Genomic DNA, 20990 nt, shown 5'->3' on the forward strand with positions numbered 1-20990 from the left:
ATGGAGTTTGAAGACTGAAAGAGCTTGAAGCATGCCTCTCTGCCTCCACGTGCTCTGTGGGAGCCAGGTAGCTGGACTGACAAGGGCTCCCCAGCCCCCCACTTTTAGAAAGGGAAGGCTAGTGGGCCCCAGGAAAGAGCAACAGAGCTGGGACTGCTGTGGGAGGCCGAAGGTGCTGACAGACAGCTGGCTCCTGGCATCTGCGTCACCTTGGCAGCCTGTTGAGCCAGGAGGGAATTCTCCTTCCTGCTCCTCTGGGTGGGGAGAGGATGCCTCCCTGTGAATGAAGCTCAAGTCTGAACTCCTGGGAGGATGCTGGTTTTTTTTAACTGGCTCTTGGGGTGATGGTGTGTGGTTGTGCAAAGCCTGGAACAGTGGGGGCATTAGGACCAGGAGCCAGACGCATGTTTGGCTCCCGTTGTGTCTGGCAGAGGGTTTGTGCAGAGCTGGAGCTATGTGTGAAAGGAAATCGGGCAGTGCCTGCCGGCTTTACATCTGTTGATCTGACCTGACTCAAGTCGTCCAAAGGAGGGTGTCTGTCATCCTGGCTTGACTGAATCCCCAGCAACTCGCCCCAGACATCCCATAGAACCTGACCATTCATGCAGAGAGGGGAAGAAACATGGGACTAGCCACCAGAACAGAATGGACAAGAGCAGGGTGAGAGGGGAGCAAGCAACACCACCGACTGACTGGAGACCCTTTTCAGAAGACAATTAACAAAATCCAGAGAGGACCCGGGGTGCCCCCGGGCTCCTGTGGTTTTCGGATTCCAAGGGAAGTGGATCTTACAAATGCTGTTGGCAAATGTCAGATGGGATAAAACGAGCAGGTGACTGGCAAAAAGCCTCTCAGCTGGAATGAACAGCCCAGGTTCAATGACAAGCTTGAAGGATCTTGGAGTACAACGAGGAAGCAGACCTGATCAGGACCTGTTGCTTTGGGCAAGCGGCTGCGACATGCTCCTAAGGAAGCGGCCCAGGAACGGCTGTTGCAGGCTTCAGTTCCTCCTGCTCTTCCTGACACTGGGATGTGTCCTGATGATGGTGACCATGTTGCATCCTCCCCCACCCACCCTGCACCAGGCTGTCACAGCCCAGACTGGCAAACACAGTTCTGACACTGGGTATCCCCTGGTCTTTGGGGACTCCCAGGAATGGGTTCTGGAGGCTGAGGATGAGAGTGAGGAGTACAGCTTCTTGGATGGTCTTCCGCCCTTTATCTCCCTGCAAGAGGATCAATTGCTGGTGGCTGTGGCCTCACCCAGGGCTAGGAGGAATCAGAGCCAGGGCAGGAGACGAGGCAGCTACCAGTTCATCAAACACCTGAGCAGGAGGCAGGATGAGGAAGCCCCTGAGAGGGATTGGAGGTCTGAGGAGGATGGGGAGGAATCAGAAGAGGCACTGACCCCACTCAGCATGAACTCAGATGACCTCAACATGGCACTCAGTGCCCGCCTGCCCCTGAGGAGAGTCCTGCCTGAGATGCGGCACCCAATGTAAGTAAGGCCCCTGCATTCCCTTCTCTGGTCTAAGTGTGGGATTCAGTGGTAGCAAAGTCGGGCGTGCTGACTGTCTGTAGTCTGCCTCTCCCATCCTTGGGACAGTGCTGCTTGAGATGTTGTCCCGAGGGCCCCATCATCCTTGATGATGAAACACTAGAATTGAAGATTCTCAAATCCATCTCAGACCTGCTCAGTCATAAGCCTCAGATCCACAGATCTGCCGCTAACAAGTCCCGAAGGAGAGAAAAATCTCACTTGTTGACTCTCTTCCCAGTCCTGGGTTCTATTCCCACTGTAAATCCCCCCTGGGTCACATGGCTTTAATAGGGAGATGGAAGCAGAAGGTCTTCAAGGCTTCTTCCAGTTCTCCTGCTGGAGGTTTGATTTTCCACACTGGCTTCTTATTAGTGTTTGCCTTTATCTGGGATCAAAGATGCATTGGAAAAAATGCAAGAAACACTTATGTTCTTCTCGCCGTGTGCCTGGTTCTAATCTAAGCTTTCCATGTGCAGCCTCTAAAGTCCTAGGGAGTCCTCTGCCTTATGCTAGGTTAGTTTCATGCCTGGTTTGTTCAGTGGAAAGTAAGGAACAGAGAGGCCCTGTGACTTGCCCACTGTCACATAGCTGATAAGGGTCAAAGTCGAAATTTGAGTTCAGGCATGTAAGCACCAGCTGAGCCTGAAGCCCCATTCTCTAGTACCCTTCTCAGTCCCAACAAGAAAAGAACAGTTCCCATGCCCGAGAGCTCATGTACTGACCACAGCTCAGCTTGCCGGGTGCCCCACCCCAGGAGTGGGAAGTGTATGTGACATGCTGATCTGTGCCCAAGGAGGTGGTGACTCAATCTCTAGCCCCTGGTCCCCTCCCACCATGGACAGCCACAGAGACAGACAAGAGATTGCTTCCACAAATCCAGAAGCAATGTGGCTGGAAAGCTAGAACGGTCTAGGGCCCTGCCTATTGAGCTTTCTGGAAAGCAAGCATATCTTCTACCCCTGGAAGCAAAAGGACACATGTGCAGTGACAGCTGAGAGCAGAACCATGACTCTTTGGACCCTTGGTCCCTCTCAGCCTGGCTGCTTAGCCACTGATCACCAGAGAGCACGATCTCCTTAGCTTGTGTGTCCTGGAGCACTCGCCTGCCCATAGTCCCAGCTCTGCTATGCTGACTTCACACCTTGGTTTAAAAGTTCTGCCCAGGAACCTCCCCACTCCAGTTTCAGGCTCCCTCTGGACTCACAGCTCCTCACAGAACAGACACTACTGCCCTCAGCATGCCCATTTGGGCAGTGCCGGCTTTCCCCACTGTGCCGAGAGTCTGCAGAAGGTCAACTGTGCCCTGCATGTCTCAGTATCCAGCACACACTACCCGGTACAGAAACGACCTTTGGATGAAGGAACAGCTTTCCAGTTCTTTCCGTGCATATATTTTCATTGGCTGAGAGCAAGAGTGAACATCTTTATTCTGTAAACCAGAAACACTGGCTCTGGCTTTGGGAATGTGTGTGTGTGACTCTGGTTTCCAGAGCACACTGCATATGCACACTTGTGGGTGAACTGCACGTGTGTTTGTGCACATATGCACTGTGTGTTGAGTGTACATTATGCTGTGTATATTAAATAGATGAGTATTGTGTGTAGCACATGTGTATAGTAGTTTGGGGTTTAGTATATGCAGGTTGTGTATGTGGATCATACCACCCATCATGGGGTACAGGTGTGAGCTGTATTGGTATGGTGTAATGTATATATGCATGTTGTATTTGCTGATGTGTACAGTACATACATATGTGTAGTGCATCTCTTGTACATTGGAGCCTGTATTATGTGGAACTGTGTGTGTGTGTGTTTTGATGTGTGTTTGTCTTGTATGTGTTTATGTAGTGTGTATTGTGCTGTGTGACTGTTTCATATGTATTACATGCCTTTGTGGGTGCAGTGCCAGGATATATATTGTATGAGTTGTAATTATTGTATGTGTTGTATATGTGCTGTAAGTGCACTGTATGTAGGACACATGTGCATGTGTTATGCATTTATTATGTAGTGCATGGATATGTTGTGTGTACAGTACAAAGTGGGTGCATTTTGTGGCATGAGTGCCATGCACAGGTGTAGATGTACTATGTATGGGATGCATGAGTATATTGCATATACCGATAGTATATGGTGTGTGTTTGATGTGATGTGCACATGTACTGTGCCTCTATTCATATGTATATGTCATGAAACTGTTTATTTTTCATGATATATGGGGCATGTGTGTGTTATATGTTGCAAGTGTTTAACATATGTGCTGTAAACGTTTCATGACAATGGTCATGTGCTTGTGTTCAAGTGTGATGTTGTGCTATGCTTGTAGTGTGATGTGCATGTGTGAATGAGGGGTTGGTGGTACAAGCAGATACAGATATACCAGGTGTGTTTGATGTAAGCAAGCTTGTACACTTGCGTATACGTTGGGCTGTTTCTTCCCTCCATGGTAACCAGTGTGTTTCAGTTGTCTGGGACCTGCCCCGTTTTAACACTGAGAGACTCTGGCAGTCAAGAAACCTCTCCACCTCAAGTGAAACATAAAGTTGGGATCTCCATCCCATGGCTCTCACAGTTACCAGCTCTATGCAGAGGTAGACATCGCCCTCTGCTGGCCCCTGCCAGTGAGTGCAGTCAGTGCTGCCAGCTCGCATCTGCAATCAGACTTCAGGGCCCCCAGCCTTCCTAGCCTTCCTGAAGGCTCCTGGATACTCAAGAGTCCCTGCAAAGCCAGGCACAGCCCCTATACACTATCCAAGGTGGTGGTGTTCTCCTCCCCTCCACCTTCCACCGGGTGGAAAGACAAGAAACCCCACATATTAAGCATCTGTGTGCTGTGTAGGGACCTGAGCGTTCCTACCAGGGCTGGGAGACCTCTGCCTGTGGTGTCCTTTGTCCCACACTCCTCCAGTCTCCAAGCTTCCTGCAAGCTCCTCGACTCCTAACCCAGATGTGTTCTTCTAACCTTCACCCTGACCCCACCCCACTCTGGCTCTTGTCAGTCCCCTTGCTAGGTTCCAGATCTCCTCTAGGAGTATGGCCGGAGGTCAGTTTGCACAGGGGGCATTCAAGGGAATTGCTGATAATGCAAGACTGAAATAGTAGAATATTAGAGTAAAGGGAGCCAAAAGACAGGCTCTGGGGCCAGGCATGATGGGACATGCCTGTGCCTCCAGCACTTGGCGAAGGGAGGCGAAGGCAGGAGCATTGTGAGTTTGAGGACAGCCTGGGCTGCACAGTGAGACCCTGCCTCAGAACAAATGTCTCCGGAAGAGAGGCAAAATTCTAGTGAGCTTTTAGTGAGCCCTTAGTACACACTAGAGACCTCAGTAAGTGGGTTTACTTCCTTAATCAGCTTCACAGATCCGTGCAGTGGCTTTCATTTTACTAATGAGAAAGATCAAGATGTAGAGAGGTGAGTAGATCGGTGCCATGTGACCTGACAGTCTGTTCGACGCCAAAGTCAAGCTCTTAACCATCATGATAGACTCTGAGTCTGGCAATTTCCAGACCAGACCTGGGCAAGTCACCTAGGCTGCAAGCATTTAAGTTTGCCAATCTTAAAGCCAGCCACCTCCCACGGCCCCTGAGTGCCCATAGGTGGATGACTACCACAGCATCCACAGTATTACCTAGGAGCTGAAGCTGCCCAGCATCTCATCCTAGGACACCAGAGGGCTGGATACAACCTACAAAATGCCCACCTGGCTTAATACTTAATATTGATGGTGCCATCCAGTCACCTAGAAGATTTGTTGAAGTTACAGATTCAGACATTCTCCATGGCTCCTGGGCACTCCAGCTGCTCTGAAGACACATCCATTTTCAAGGAGCCCTTGTGACTACCTTGCTTAGGGGAGAAGCCAGACACAGAGGCCCCCAAGACACCATCCATGGTGGAGGTGTAAACTGTACACACTGCCATGCTTCATAGGACAGTTCAAACTCACTGTGATGACTGAACTATGGGGAGGGGACACACACACACAAATCAGAATACACAGACAAAATAAAGAGAAAGATCCTTGATGGGAGTCAGGAGCTGAGGCAAGGGGTTAGCTAGGCCCTGAAGCTGCTGTCACCGAGGGGCCAAGGGTCACGAATGTCCTGCTCACCAGTGTCCCACAGCACTGACAGTTTGCAAAGCTCTCCCAGTTCCCCTGCCCCCATGCCTCTTTGATTGCCCTGGCCTCCAGTGTGGACAAGGTGGGGTGGGGGACAAAATCAAAGAGGCCCCCAGGGAGGGAGTGTTTTGAATGTCAGAGTCCAGGCCAGGGGCTCTGCTGCTCTGGTTTAACACTTGTGCTGCCCTCCAGGCACCCAGAAGACTTGTTGAAATACAGGTTCAGGCATCCTCCATGGGCTCCTGGGCACTGCGGCTGCTCTGAGATGCTATGGGAACTCTGTTCAAGGTCAGCTCTCTGGGCCAGGTCAGCCAGAGCAGGGATCCTTGAACTTTAACACGTCTGTGAACATACAGCAGTGTGTTGACAGGCAGAGCTGGATTCAGGAGGTCGGGGCTGCAGCCTGAGATGCTAAACTCCAATGGTCCACGGGCCCTACTTTCAGCAGCCAGGGGTCACACCACCGAGTCCCAACTATGTGCATGGCTGGCTCACCCACCACATGTGTTAGAACACAGACATTGGACTCGGTGCCGACCTCATATTTGATCCATCCAAGGGAGGTGGCTCTAACACGCAGCCAGGCTGAAACCAGGGCTTCATCGCACTGGTGTTCCCTAGCTTTGAAAGCCAGTGGGGGGCTGAGGAGGAGTCCCTTTGCCCGAGCCAGGATCAGAGCAGGGAGGGGAAGCATTTTGCTGGTAGCTGTGTTGTGGAGCAGAAAGCAGTACAACTGACAGGGTTCATTCAGTCCCCTGTGATGCCCGGGGCATGGCAGGCAGTGAGTGAGTCACGGGATGACTCCTGGCCCATCTTGTGAGTTCAACAGCCTGACCTGTAAGCGGAGAAGGAGCTATGGCTGACACAGCATCAGTCAGTCAGAAAGCAATCTGAGAAGCAGAGAGAGGGGGAAAACAGGACTAGGCAGGGACTCAGCTTCCCCATTCCCACTGAAACAGAGGGACAAAACCCAACATCATCAGCAAATCTCTGTACCTTGGCCTAGCTGGCCACGTCGTGAAGGCAATCCACAAGCACCGTGCTTCTAGCCCTTGAGGCCCACGTGGTGTGGCTGTGGGGGACAGTGCCTCCTCTGATCCCTCCCCTGCCATATGGCAGAAACATCTCCATATAAGCCACGGTTCCAAAGTACTTGGTGCCGGTGTGAGAGGGGCTTGCTCTGTGCTGTCACAGTGTCCAGCTGGCCTCGGGGATCTGAGGAGAGGAGGTCAGTCTGCACATTGTTCCCTTTCATTTCTTTTTTTTTTTATTGTTATTTTTTGCTTGTTTTTGTTTTGTTTTGTTTTGTTTTGTCTCTGAGACAGTGTTTCTCTGTGTAGCCCTGGCTGTCCTGGAACTCACTCTGTAGCCCAGGCTGGCCTCAAACTCAGAGATCCACCTGCCTCTGCCTCCCGAGTGCTGGGGTTAAAGGTGTGTGCCACCACCACAAGGCTATGTTCCCTTTAGTTTCTAAGGAGGAGGTTTACACCAGTGTTAGTTACCTGGTGCTACTCCTAGACGGGTCCCTAGACCTGCGGCATCAATCCTGCAGACTCCGGGGCCCCACTCAGACCAGTGGGATGAAAATCTCTACTTTAACATGATTTCTGGGGTGCTTGTACTCATGTTAAAGTTTGATGCTCGGGACATAGCTCAGTGGAAGGGTACTTGCCTAGCCCATGCATGGTCCAAGAATCAACCCCCAGTACTGGGGGCAGGGATGTGAGGGCCGGAGAGATGGCTCAGAGGTTAAGTCTGCACTGTTCTTGCAGACAACCTGAGTTTGGTTCCCAGCACCCAGGCCATGTAGTCCACAGCTGCCTATAAATCCATCTCCAGAGGAGCCAATGCCTATTCTGACCTCTGTAGGTATCTGTATGTGTGCGCGCGCACACATACAGACACACACACACACACACACACTCTTTTAGAATTTTTTTCATTTGTCAGTAAGAAAGCAGATAAGTACCAGACTTCTGTCTCAGTTGTATTTGATAACTCCTCAGTTTAATTCACAGTCTTTCCTGACATATATCCATATGATTTGAGGTCACTTTTCTGAAAATGCACTAAAATTGCCTATGCTTGCCTGCAGCTTTTTAAAATGCTGATGAAAGTATATTTAAATGTGTATTCTCGGGGTGTTAAAGGGAGGATGCTAGGAATGAAGTTATTGTCACAAGAAGAGCCTAGGTTAGAAGGCATGAGGCAAGCAGAGGGCCCCACTCGCTGCTGGTCATGCACACACTCTAGTTAGACCAGACTCTCCGGGTCTTCCTGTGCTCACAGGCTATCTGGGCTCTGTAGATCAATCTTGCTTTATTGGGTTCTATCTTACTCCATGTTTGCCTGTTCCACTATTTTGTAATTAGGGCAAAGTGAGAGGTCTAATTAGTCTAAGAATGCTTAGCCACACCTCACACTGTCTTACTCAAATACTTTTATCCTTCTGAACGTACACCTAACTTCCACCTACCATTGTTTTAAAGATATACGGTAAGTCAGCTGAAAAGACAGGTGGGGCGTGGGCCAAGGACTGCCACCACCCTTGGGCATGGCGAGTGAGCTGCCAATGGTGGAGGGCGGGACCAGCTAGTGAGTGAGTCTTCCACAGGAAGGTTTGCAGGGCCTGAAGCATTGCTGGTACACCAGCTCAGAAGTCAGTCATTGCCATCACAGGGATCTTCAAAAATGAGCTGTTTCTGTGGCTCATCGCTCCCAAGTAGCTCAATGTTAGCTCTCCCGTTTTTAACTTGATTACTTTTTCTGTTCAGATCTCTTGGATTGTTTTCATCCATACATAACATATAATAATCAGATGTGGCAAAGTCTTCTCTCATAATCTGCCATGCAACGTGGTTCACTGGGGTCCATGTTTTCTCACACAGCTCTGCCCTCGATAATCAGGGGGTTCCTGCTTCGTAGGTAGATGTAGCTGCATTGTCTATGCTCCAATTATCTGAAACATTTCCATCAGTTACTAGTTTTCTGAAAACTGCCTCTGCAATGGGCAACCACCAAATGTCACCGAGGCACATGAACAGCACTGACTTGGACCCAACCCTGGTGCCCAGTGTCCTCGGCAGGACATACAACTTTTTTTAATGTGTGAAACCCTGATGAGTAGGACTAGCTGAAACTCACCCTCTGAGTGACTCTAATATGTGAGCAGCCAAGAGCATTTACAAGGTCCTCTTAGGTATAAAGACAGAGATGTTCACCTTACTTAAGGGAGTGGCCTTAGGTTAGTCTACAGTGAGGACATGAGGGATGGACAAGACTGGAGAACAGGGACATATTAGAGACTTCATCCTATTGCCAAGTCTCTGGCTTCCCTGACACCCCAGAAACAGGCATTCTGACTCCTGTCCAACTCCTCTGTCCTGTCACTTTGCCTGCTACTGTCCTGCTATGGGCAATTACAGCTGTGGCCCAGGGCTTCCATGTCTCTCAGGAGTTTGCTTTAAATGCAAGGCTTCAGGGGCCCATGCAGATGTGCCCCTACATTTAACAAGATCCCATTGATTGTGGTGCCCAGTGACATCAGAGTGCTCTGAACTAGCTCTCCCAGGGTGTTCTGCCTCTTCAGAGGCCTCCTCTTGAGACTGGTTTTCTCTGAACTTCGGAAGAGCAAACTCTTTGGATAAACATTCTGGAAGGTTTGTCTGGCCAGGGAAGGCTGGCCCTGGCAGATAGAGCTGTTGCTTTAGGACACTTCTTGGGTCTCTGATCAGGGTTCAGACCCATGACTCCCATTTGGTGCCCATCTGTGATCCAGAGCAAGGAGCCAGGGTCAGAGGTGACAAGGGACACCGTGGAGTCCCTGGGAAAGGGTGCTACTGCCTCAGAGAGTGTGTGCCCTGGTAGGAAATGGCAGGAGGCAGAGGCAGCTTACTCCATAGACTGCCTTTTCCATGTGACCATCTGTGAGCATCTGGTCCACTCTCCTAAGAGTTTCTCTCCATCCATGTATTGGTCCTAGCATCCCCAGGCCTTGCCTGAGAGTTGCTAGTCCCAGCAATTACCCACAGGCAAGGTACAATGTTAGGATTTTTTTTTCATGATACTGGAGTTGCTTTTTGATATTAACGCCTGTCAGTTTACACTGTATACTCCTTGAGAACAAGAACAGAGTCTTCCTTCACTCTTTGAACAATTCCATTTTTTAGATTTATTTATTTTATGTCTGTGTTTGCCTATGTGCATGTATGTGCACCATATAAGTGCCTGATATATGCCTGAAGAGGCCAGAAGTGGGCATCAGATCCCCTGGGGCTGGAGCCAGATATTAGGGTAAATGCTGAAAGATCAGAGAGACAAAGGAACAAGCCACTAAAGAAACTTTTTATCAACCAAATCCTCAGTCCCAATGGAAGACAAGATCCTATCTCTGTGAATCCTCTGACTGAAAGCCCTTGAGTCCCCAGCTGAAAGGGTCTAGTTCCTGTCTCCTCACATCTTACATGCCTTTCTCCACCCAGCCATTCCACTTCCTTCCTAGTGCTGGGATTAATGGTGTGTGCTTCCCTAATATTGGTAGCAAAGGAAAGAGATCTCAAGTGCTGGGATTAAAGGCATATGACTCCCAAGAACTGGGATTAAAGATGTGTGCCACCACTGCCTGGCTGTTTCTCTCCTAGACTGAATCAATCTCATGTAGTCTAGGTGGCTTCGAAATCACAGAGATCCAGACGGTGCTAGGGTTAAATGCGTGTGCCACCACTGCCTGGCCTCTATGTTTCATCTAGTGGCTTGTTCTGTCCTCTGATCTTCAGGCAAGTTTTATTAGGGTACACAATATAGCACCTCATATGTGGGTGCTGGGAACCAAACCCGGGTCTTCTGCAATCACAAGTGCTCTTATGTGCAGAGCCATTTCTCCAGCCCCCCTGAAAATACATTATTTAATAGCTATTACAAGTAAGAAGAGGAGCAGGACCAGCCCTAGCCCTACCGCCAAAGAGTTCTTCATACACTGAAGGACACAGACTAGCAACAGGGGGTTGGGGAGATGAGAGCTGAAATATGGAAGGCCACCTAATGTGGACTTCCACTGCTGCAGTGGGAGCAGGGAATCAATCAGTAATGCCAACACAGCTTTAGGAAACTGACAGAAAGCTTTCTACCCCGGCCAGGCGATGTGGGTGGGAGGAGGCTAGTGCTCCAGCCAGGCCATCTGGTACAATGCAGTGACTCAGACTCTTCAGAACCACCATCCAAATGTGTTTGCCAAGTTCACGGGGGACTTGGAGCAGCAGGGAGAGGAGGAATGCACCAGAATCTGGTCCTTAGATCTTAGAGTGTGATACAGACAGCGAGCATGCGCTGAAATGCTCCTTGGCAAGGCCACACTCCTGACCTGGAGAAAGGCAGTGTCCCTGGGCTGGCTAATTGGTGATGTCAGTAGCAAAGGCAGGCTCCAAACCTGAGACAGCTCGAGTTCAAAGTCCTCTGTTTAGGCTCTCCGAGTGCTCCACTCAGAAGGTGTACCAGTGTTAACAGCGGGTGGACACTTAAAAATTGAGTTAGTAAGATAATTGCCAGATAGTGGATGGAAATTTGAAAGTCCCACCATTTAATAATAACAGTACACATGTTTTTCAAGGCCTCAGCATGAGGACCTGGTCACCTTCAAAATCCCAAGGTCTTTGCAACTTACTCCCTCACTAACAAACTGAAGAAGGCTGAGCCACTGACATGGCAAGAATGACTTGTGTCACATTCCACACAGGTGTTTCAGGAGGCAAAGTGACCGACCGGCCCGGGATCTCTTGCAGGATCAATCTGTTGTTCAATGGCCTTATTAGTTCAATTGGTTTGAAAATGACTCAGAAAAGATGCATCTCAAAATACAAAATTGTTGTTATTGTACTTGTTTGGTAAGGTAAGTTAAATATAGATGAAGTTTGTATTTTGGGATATGTTTCCTCAGTTCCAGGTCCACGAGTCCCTTCCCCTGCCTGGTCCTTTCCAGAGGTGCGGCACCTGCTGGGAAGGACCTGCTCTGCTTCATCCTGTCTGAACCATCCTCTCCACTCTTCACACCCACCCCCCTCGGTCTCCTTTGGCGCTTGTATAGCTCTTGCATACGGTTTGGTTTTCTGTGTGATTGGATATAAGCTCCATGGCGTTAGCAGACCCGACACAGGATGTTTTGGTGAGGGTCCTGGGAAGCCGTGGCAGAGCTTGGGATGAGGTGCTGAGCAGAGAAGGCTGCCAGGGCAAGCCGTGTCTTCCAGGTGACTGCCTCTGGGGCAGCCGGGGTTCGGGCCTGCTGGGGAGTTCTGAAAGACTGTGCAGTGCATAGCTCTGGAGATGTCGCCCTCCACTCCTAGGGCTGAGGCCACTGGGACAAACACCCCAACTCCTCGAGGAAAGAGGTGTCAAGGGCAGAACATTGCCCACACATGAAAAATTCTCCTCTCAAGCCAGGATGGTTAGAACAACTGGGTAACTCAGATGTCACAGAATGGTGGCTATGGGTCACATCCCGACAGAGAAGGGCTTATTTGGTCACACGAGATCGTGTGTGTGTGTGTGTGTGTGTGTGTGTGTGTGTGTGTGTGTGTGTGTGTAACACACTGGCAATTAACTCATGATCCTCTCGGCTCAGCCTCCCAGGAGGGAGGATTACAGCTGTGCAATACCACACCTGACTGTCTGCACACTCAGTCTCTAAGACTCAGGAGAGACACAGAAACAATTTGTGCATCTGACATTTTCTGAAAATCACGGAGGTCTGGGAAGAGTGGGATGGATTTCTTCTGGTTAACAGCAGCCCCTTTGGGGGTAGGGAAATAGGATCTGGGTCATTGTTGCTCTGGCTGTTAGCCCATGGACAGGTGTTAGAGCACCTAGGGGCAGTTGGCCTAAATAAGCTCTAGGACTTTTTTAAAGACACTGGTTTTTAGAGAACTTGGGGGGGGGGGGTGTCTTAAGGTTCCGTATTCTCTGGGCACAGCACCTGCTAGTGTTGGGCAGTCAGCAGCCCAGTGGTGGGGACTAGGACTGAATGGATAGGGCACAGGGAAACGCCTGTGGTTATTTCCAGAACACCACATCTGTCCTTCTGCTGTGTTGCAAGACTCAGAGGGAGCAGAGCACAGCCGGTACAGTTACCTGGGTGACGAACTTAGGTGATGCCCAGCTGGTTGGCAAAAGCTCTAGACAAAGCACAGAGTGGTCTCTTTGTTTAAACGTTTCTCACAGCCCTCTAATGGAGTTCTAGTATCCTCACTGGGCAGAGGAGATGAGCCTAGAGAAGTATCCAGACCCTTGAGAGACTTGCAGGAAATGAGCATTTTCTGAGCTATTATGAACTAGGCACTTATATTTGTGATCCACTGGCTCCTTCCCATATCCCCATTTCACAGATGAGGAAGTTGAGGTTATGTATATGGCACACTCAGAAAGAACTAATGAATCAAAAGAATTGTTAAAAAGAGAGGTGGGGGATGAATTACTAAAAAGTAACAGCTGACTTAGAAACTATTGAAGGAAGGGCGTTCCTCAGAGATTTCATGTCACTTACCCAAATCTCAGAAGCGACGGTCCAGGGTTTGTCTTGGTCTCCTCTGCTCGCTGTACTGGAGTAAACTCCTAAGATGCCCTCAGCCAAGAGCCTTGGAGCAAGGTGAATGAAAGTGTTGTCTGGCTGGCTTCAGGGTATGTCACACTATTTCTACTGCACTGCCAGTCATGGGCATAGTGAGGGCTCCTCTCGATGCCCACTTGTGGATGGAGCCCGTCTCTAGGACCACAGAGGCCCATAAACCCACTCAAACTTCACTGCACTGAAGAGGTGTGTTGAGGGTGCCGGACCTGCGCACACACCATAGGCAGAGCCACTCAGAGTTCTGCTGGCCATTCCCAATACACTCAGACATTCCATGGTGGTCTTCTGGCTTCCTATTGCCTGAGGAGGTGGTCCACATGGCCTGTGTGAATCCTGAAAGCTGTGAGGGCTTCTCCCTGGGAGAGGAGGTAGGTCCTCTCCACACTGCTGCAGGAGACCCTCCTGGCTGTGTGGGGTCCTACACTCTTTGCCCATCAAACCCACAGAACCCTTGTCAGCCTGTATGGTATAGCCACTCATACTGCCCATCCATCTCCTCCCCATTTCTCTCAGTGTGAAGGGAAAACACACTTACACCTGGTCATCAAATTTGATGTTGAAATTGCTGCTCCTCGGATTGTCCACCTGATGGAAAGGAACCCTAAAAAATCAAGAACAAAAGCCAGGTGGTGGTGGCACACACCTTTAATCCTGGCACTTGGGAGGCAGAGGCATGTGGATCTCTGTGAGTTCCAGGCCAGCCTGGTCTACAGAGTGAGTTCGAGGACAGTTAGACCCTGTCTCAAAACAACAACAAAACAGAACAAGGATCAAGAACAGTACATTTCAAGACCGAAAGGGCCTTCATGATACCTCTTACAGTTGAGCGTGTCTAGAGATGATGAATGGCAGCAAACAATGTTCTTCCTAGGGCTTTGTGACCTTTGTAAGTGGGTGTTGTCCCCATTAGGAGACCATCAGAATCTAAAATAAGTGACAAGTCCAGGTCATCTGCAGAGCTGGTGAGTGACAGAGACTTCTGTGCTACAGAGAATGTCCTGGGAGGGCAAAGAGAAGTCAGAGGCCTCACAGTCCAGCTCTCTCATAGCTCACAACTGTGGAATCCACAGCAACAGTTGTCTAAAAGAGGCTAGAACTGAAAGGCTGCCTTCTCCAAAGGGGTCTCTACGGAGCGCCTGGCTTGATGCTAAGCACTTACAGGACTTGTTCCTCCCAAAAGTTCTGGAGTGACATCTGTGGGCATTCCCGTCATGAGGAGAAGAGAAAGCCAACATGGAAGTAGTCAGTGAGTGTCCATGCTGCAGAGCACTGGGTAAAATAGCAGTATTTGGTCGGGTGGTGGTGACACACACCTTTAATCCCAGCACTTGGGAGGCAGAGGCAGGTGGATTTCAGTTCAAGGCCAGCCTGGTCTACAGAATGAGTTCCAGGATAGCCAAAAAAAAACCCCAAAAAACAAAAAACAAATAAAACAACAACAACAACAAAAACCCAAGCACAGCAGTATTCAACAACCATGGTGATCCACACTGGGATCCTACCTCTGGGGAGGCTGAGGCAAGAGGACTGGGGCTTCAAGACTAGCCTAAGCTGCATAGTAAGCCCTATCTTAATAAACAAACAAACAAACAAATAAATAAATAGATGAGGGCTAGAGATGTAGCTCCAGTGGAAGAGCACTTACCTGAGTAAGTGAGCTCGATGCAACACTGACAAATTAAATAATAAACACATACATAAACAGTGGCTTACAAAACTGATGATAGAGCATTCGTGCTCATATTTTTCACACTAGCCTCAAAGAGAAGAAAATACTCCTAATTTTTAAAATGGGGAAACTGATACTTCCAAGTATTGAGCAAGGCCAGCAAAATGGTGTAGCAGCTAAGGACACTTGCTGCCACGTTCAGTCCCTGGAACCCACATGGTAGAAGGAGAGAACTCTCTCCAGCAAGTTGTTCTCTGACCTCCACAAATACACGCCGTGCGCATGCACACAGACACACACACACACACACACACACACACACACACACACACACACACACTGTAAAACCCTACACATACTGGATACAGTGGTTACTTTTCTCATCTCTATGACTGAATATCTAACAGAAGCACTATAAGGAAGAGGAACATATCTGAGTTTATTTTGGCTCACGATTCGTGGGATTAAGTCTATCACAGCTGGAAAGGCATGGGGGCCGGAACAGCCTGGTCCATGAATCCCACACAGCGCTGACTTCTCACATGGTACTGACTAGCAAACAATGTATAGCCCTCAATCCTACCCCTAGCGGGCTGCTACCTCTGTGGCTATGTCCTGGAGCCCTGTCACTTATCAGCTATAGAAATGACTCCCAAAACCTTATAGGGAAGGCAGTTCCCTCTGCATATGTTATTTTAGCATTATTTTGTTTATCTTGAGGATTATTTTGTTTATCTTGGGGATGACTTCAAAACTGATGATAGAGCATCAAAAACTTACAAAACTGATAATTTATGCTCATGTATTTCTTTTTCATACCAGACTTATCTGTAATATGCTTACAACTTCTTGGGAGTCTTAAATTATCACAAAATAAAAAAAATATAAACTAAACCAGATCTGTGATTTCTCAGATAGTTATCATTCCATTAAGCATCAGCCTTTTTTTTTTTTTTTTTTAATCTTGGCTGTCAGGAATCTCTAAATCAAGCTTCACAGTCATTCTAGAAAACCTTATGGCTTATGAATATACATTCTTCTGTTTCCCTGGCTTTTCCCCTGTGTCTTAACGCCATTTCATTGCACTTTGTTTTCAGTCCTGGGGTTGGAATTCAGGGCCTTGCACACACCAGACAAGAACCCTAAACTGAGATACATCTCCAGTCCTGTTGTATATATTTCTTGTAAGAGGCTTAGAAAACTTTGTGGAAAGAAATTCATTAACTAACAAATTGTCTCTTGGTTTTATCTTTTAATTACACTTTTTATTTACGGTGGGGCAGGGGGTGTGCCCAAACACATGTGGAAGGCAGAAGACAATGTGAGGAGTCAGTTCTCTCCTTCCCCCATGTAGATCTCGGGGATCAAACTCCGGTCCTGATCAAACTTGAGTCCTCAGGCTTAGGCAAGGCTAGCCCTTACCTGTTAGACCATCTCACCCCACCCCCACTCCCATGCAGGCATATGAGGTCTGAAGCACTTTCCTAGGGCCCATGTCTCTCTACTGGTCACCACTCCTTCCCTGCCCACTAAAAGCCTCTGCCCTGATGAGGAAGGGACCAGGCAGAGGATGCTCAGCAGGACTGGGGGACTGTGTCCCTCTGACAGGGCCAGGGCCAGACTGGTGGCTCTGATGTCCCTCTGAAGAGGGACCCAGAAAGAAGTTTCACTTTAGGAGGGTCCTTTTGTGACATGCTACAACAGACCTGTTATCACAGTTCCTCCACAGTGGACTCCATGACAGCAAGCCAGGCAGCTTCTGAGCCCCTACGCCCCCACAGGGCTGAGGGGCTCACACAGCCCCTGGGGTGTAGGCAAAAGAGGAGGTCAGAGTATCCAGCCAGGGATGGCTGAAGCAGAAACAGTCTAGGAATTCTGAAGGCAGGGTGTCTGTCATGTAGCCTGGCCCCCGTGCTGAGCTTCAGGTCCCTCACCTGAGGTGGTGACATTGTCGTTCACTCCCACTGTAGGTTGAGGGCCATCATCTCGGTGAATGTGACCAGCTTGCCTCCGGTACAAAGAGCTTGCTGGGCTCAGCAGAGCAGGTTCTTGTGATCTGAAGGAAGAGAGTTAGAGAGTGATGTTGTAGTGTGTGTTAGGATCTCTGTGTGGCTACTTGAAATCTCAGGAGAGCCACTGAAAGGACGCTGTGGTTGTAGTGACTCAGCCAGGCTTGAGGAGTGAGGGAGGTCTGGGCGGCGGGGTGTGTGTGTGTGTGTGTGTGTGTGTGTGTGTGTGTGTGTGTGTGTGTTTGGTTTCTCTGCAGCATCTCCTCCTGAAGGCTCCCTAACACTCTTCCCCTGCAGGTGTCTGCAGCAGCATCCTGCAAGTGGCCTGCCTACAGCCAGCGTCATCCTCTGCTTCCATGACGAGGCCTGGCCCACGCTCTTGAGAACTGTGCACAGCATCCTGGACACAGCACCCAGGGCCTTGCTGCAGGAGATCATCCTTGTAGATGACCTCAGCCAGCAAGGTAACTGAAGTTGGCTCCCGGATCACTGGGAGGGACTGGCCTTGGACCAGAAGGGAAGAGGGAAGGACCGGGGGAGGGGGAGTTCGAGCCCCTAGGCAAGGTTCCCCTAGATGCAGAACTTCGGGTGAAGAGGGAACATGTACTCCAGTGTGAGTAGTTCATTCCTGAAGGACTCCAGAGGAGATCAGTAAGGCAACAAAGAAGGACACAAAAGAGGAATCACCAACCAAGGAAGAGCCCTGGGACAGGGAACGCCCAGGACAGGGTAAACCCAAGAAGCCCCTGGGGAGGGTCACTTCAGTCTGATTCTGTTAGGGTTCTCTTCCCCAGGCCCCAACCCCCACACACCCTATTAGCCTCTCCCCAAGATGCAGTGTCTAAAGAAGGTAGTGAGTGGTCTTGACATGGGTGTTCACTCCCTCCTGGGTGCTGAGCAAAACCTACCTACTGTCCAGATGGGGAACTGAGGACCAAAGATGAGACATGACTGGAGCTGAGTCATGCTAAGTGGAGCAGAGTTGGGCCCAGAGTCCAGACTGTAGGGTGTGCTTGGGTACTGCCTGGGGCAGGAAGCTCAGACCAAGAAAAAATATCAAGAGAAGGCAGTGACAGAGAAGCCCTGGCCTGAACCCCAAGTGAGTGGGGCTCAGACTTCGGTTTCCTGAGCTCTAAAGACAGACTTGTTAAAACACTGAGTGTGGCTGTGTGGTGGAAGTGGGAAACTGTAATCCCAGCTACTGAGGAAGCTGAGGCAGGGGGTTCACAAGTTTGAGAAAGCCAGCCTGTACTATAGATGGAATTCAATGACAGCTTGGGCAATTTAAAAAGAACTTCTATAAAAAGTTTTAAAAATATGAGCCAGGTGTGGTAGCTCACACCTTGAATCCCACCCAGCACTCTGGAGGCAGAGACAATCAGATCTCTGTGAGTTCAAGGCCAACCTGGGCTACATATTGAGACCTCTAATGAACATGCCAAACCAGATGGGCAAAAGCCCATGAAGCCTTTATAGTCCACAAAGAACTATAGGCAATGGAGGAAACCTGGGAGCTGGAGAGGTGGTCCTCTGCAGGGAACAGTTCATCAGCTGGTTGTTCAGTGCCAGTCAGACCTGAAACATACATTCAAATAACATTATACAGATTCAACAGGTTGTTTTTAGAAATACATATGTATGTACAGATACATATATGTATGCAACAACAATTAGTGAAATAAGAGGAGGATGGGAAGGGATACATGGGAGGGAGAAATGTTGTGATTAAATTATAGTCTCAAAAAGAAAACAAATAAACAAACAAAGGGCTGTGTTACAGTTTAGTAGTAGAGCACTTGCCTATCCTGTGTGAAGCCCTGGGTTCCACCCCCAGTACCTTCACCGGATCACCCCGGAGTCTCTAGATCTGGGTTGTGCCCAGGTATCCATAGCTCTAACAAGCTGCCAGGTGAAGTTAGGCCATCATCCGATGGCCCACAGGAGTGTGTGTAACTCCTGGTCTAGTCTTTCCTTGGGGGTCAACGCCCTTCCATTCTTCCTCACCTCAGTGACATTTAGCAGCCCTGCTGGCTACAAAGGAAAGCAGAGGTGTTGTGCACAAAGCTGAGCCCCGCTGAGGCCTGCACAGCCCTTCTATAACAAAGGAGGATGGGAGGGAGGGGTGGAGCCTCTGTTGGTGCCTTTTGAGATTCTCCCATCTTGAATTTGCCAGCCTGGCCATCGCAGAGGGTCAGAGCAGCTCGAGGAACTGGAATTGTGTGGGGTTAGAAAGGCACATCTGGCCAGCGCTTGTTGATTCTGATGGGCAGGCAGTGGGCTGGGCTGGTTGGTAAAAGTATCTGAAGTCCCTTTGGGTCCCTGCTGGGGCAGAGTTCTCCGGAGAGCAGGCCTGTTGTCCCTTCCTGTCAGCTGATGAGCTGCATTGGTTCCTGCTGTGAATTCAAGCCCTGACTTCTCTCAGTGATGGAGTAGGACCTGAGAGTTGTAAGATGAAATAAACCTTTTCCTCCCCAAGTTGCTATTGGTCATTGTGTTTTATCACAATAGAAACCTAACTAAGACAGGTTTCCTCCCAAGTCCTCAGCTGCAGCCCTTCCCACCCGAGGGCATCTGGATCCTTGGCTAGCAGCTGAACCACAGCCTTTGCATCCTTCCAGAAGCCCACAGCTGGAAGCACCCCTGGTTTCTCATCCCCCTTCTCTTCTCAGACTCAGCCTGCCACAGGGATGAAACTTCCGAGACAACACCTCAGTTGGCTACCAGCTGCAGGTTCATGACCCTGTTCTTAACCCATTGTCCTCTGTCTTTGGACAGGTTCTCTGGATGAGAGCCGAAGCTGGGATGTAAGAGCAGGTGGTTTTTTGAGGTGTGTACTCTCATTTGGAGATCAGTTGCAAGATCTCTCTTCTTCTGACTTTCCACTCATGCCCCCTGGTGGTTAATAGAGAGAACTGTGCGCCATCCCAAACCTTAGTAACACATTGGAGGCTCAGAATCTGGTTCCCACTAGGGTTTCTAAGTGAGTGACCTCTGCAATGCTCATCACAGTCCTGTTTGATGTGGCATCCTTGACCCCCCCATTGACAGGACCCTGTCAATTCCAGAACAGCTGAAGTCTGCTCTCAGTGACTATGTGGCCAGGCTGGAGACCGTGAAGTTGCTCAGGAGCAACAAGAGGCTTGGCACCATCGGGGCCCGGATGCTGGGGGCCACCAGGGCCACAGGGGACGTGCTGGTCTTCATGGATGCCCACTGTGAGTGCCACCCTGGATGGCTGGAGCCCCTCCTCAGCAGAATAGCTGATGACAGGTAACTCCTTCCACCAGGGATCTGCAAAGTGGGAAGAGGGTGTGGGCGAGATACCCCGGCCCAGTCACTCTGAGAACGGAGCACCCACCCACCGTTTGAGAAGCGCCTTGGTCCCCACTAACTGCTGTCTATTCCTTGGGGTTTCCAGATGCTTGAGCCTTGTAGGAAATGTGAGGAGTTCCTATTGGAAGGGAGGCTGGAGAACAGCTTCTGCAAGGTCCAAATACAGCCGGTCCTGCTAAGCTGCACAGGAAGGGCAGCACATACCATGCTTGACATTAACCCGGACTTTGACACAGTTCACACCGAGACTGTAACACGTTGTGGGGGAACAAATTTCTAAACTAGCCTACACCACAGGTGACCCATGCCCAGGAAGAAGGCATTAAATTCCCCCAATCACTAGCTTTCTTGATAACTAACGTTCTTTGCTCCTCTGTAGTACACACAGTGCTCCTAATTTTCTAACTAAGCCAAGTCCCGGGGAATGTGGAGTTGAGAGGGCCTCACCACATCCCATAGGTCAGCCTTGCTTTGACCATCATCACGCTGTCTTCCCACTCCCTCTTGCTCTCCACTGCTTCCTGAGTCTGACCTGTCCATCATGCCCCTCAATGTGAATATCCTAACCAGAAAACCTAACCCTGGTAACCAGCTCACCTAGGAGTGTGGGGAGGGGCTCAGCTATTCACCACCCCTGCCACTCAAGCAGGCCTGAGACACAACAGGACCTCCTGGCCCCCAGCCAGATGGAGCTGTCAGCACC

The 20990-nt window shown here is 49.7% G+C and overlaps 1 protein-coding gene and 1 pseudogene across 1 annotated transcript in view; one reads left to right on the forward strand and one right to left on the reverse strand.

Annotated features, from left to right (window-relative positions):
• Positions 1-277: 277 nt before the first annotated feature.
• Positions 278-20990, forward strand: part of Galnt15 (polypeptide N-acetylgalactosaminyltransferase 15) — a 39263-nt gene continuing 18550 nt past the window's right edge. The window contains exons 1-3 of the mRNA XM_052733877.1: positions 278-1498; positions 17252-17418; positions 20020-20224. Coding sequence (XP_052589837.1) covers positions 861-1498; positions 17252-17418; positions 20020-20224 — 1010 coding nt within the window. The 5' untranslated portion in view covers positions 278-860. The remainder of the gene's footprint in view (positions 1499-17251; positions 17419-20019; positions 20225-20990) is intronic.
• On the reverse strand, positions 8254-11787 carry LOC128107801 (low molecular weight phosphotyrosine protein phosphatase-like; annotated as a pseudogene).

Source organism: Peromyscus californicus, unplaced genomic scaffold (genome assembly GCF_007827085.1).
Source record: "Peromyscus californicus insignis strain IS unplaced genomic scaffold, ASM782708v3 Scaffold_12__1_contigs__length_115047231, whole genome shotgun sequence".
Classification (NCBI taxonomy): domain Eukaryota; kingdom Metazoa; phylum Chordata; class Mammalia; order Rodentia; family Cricetidae; genus Peromyscus; species Peromyscus californicus.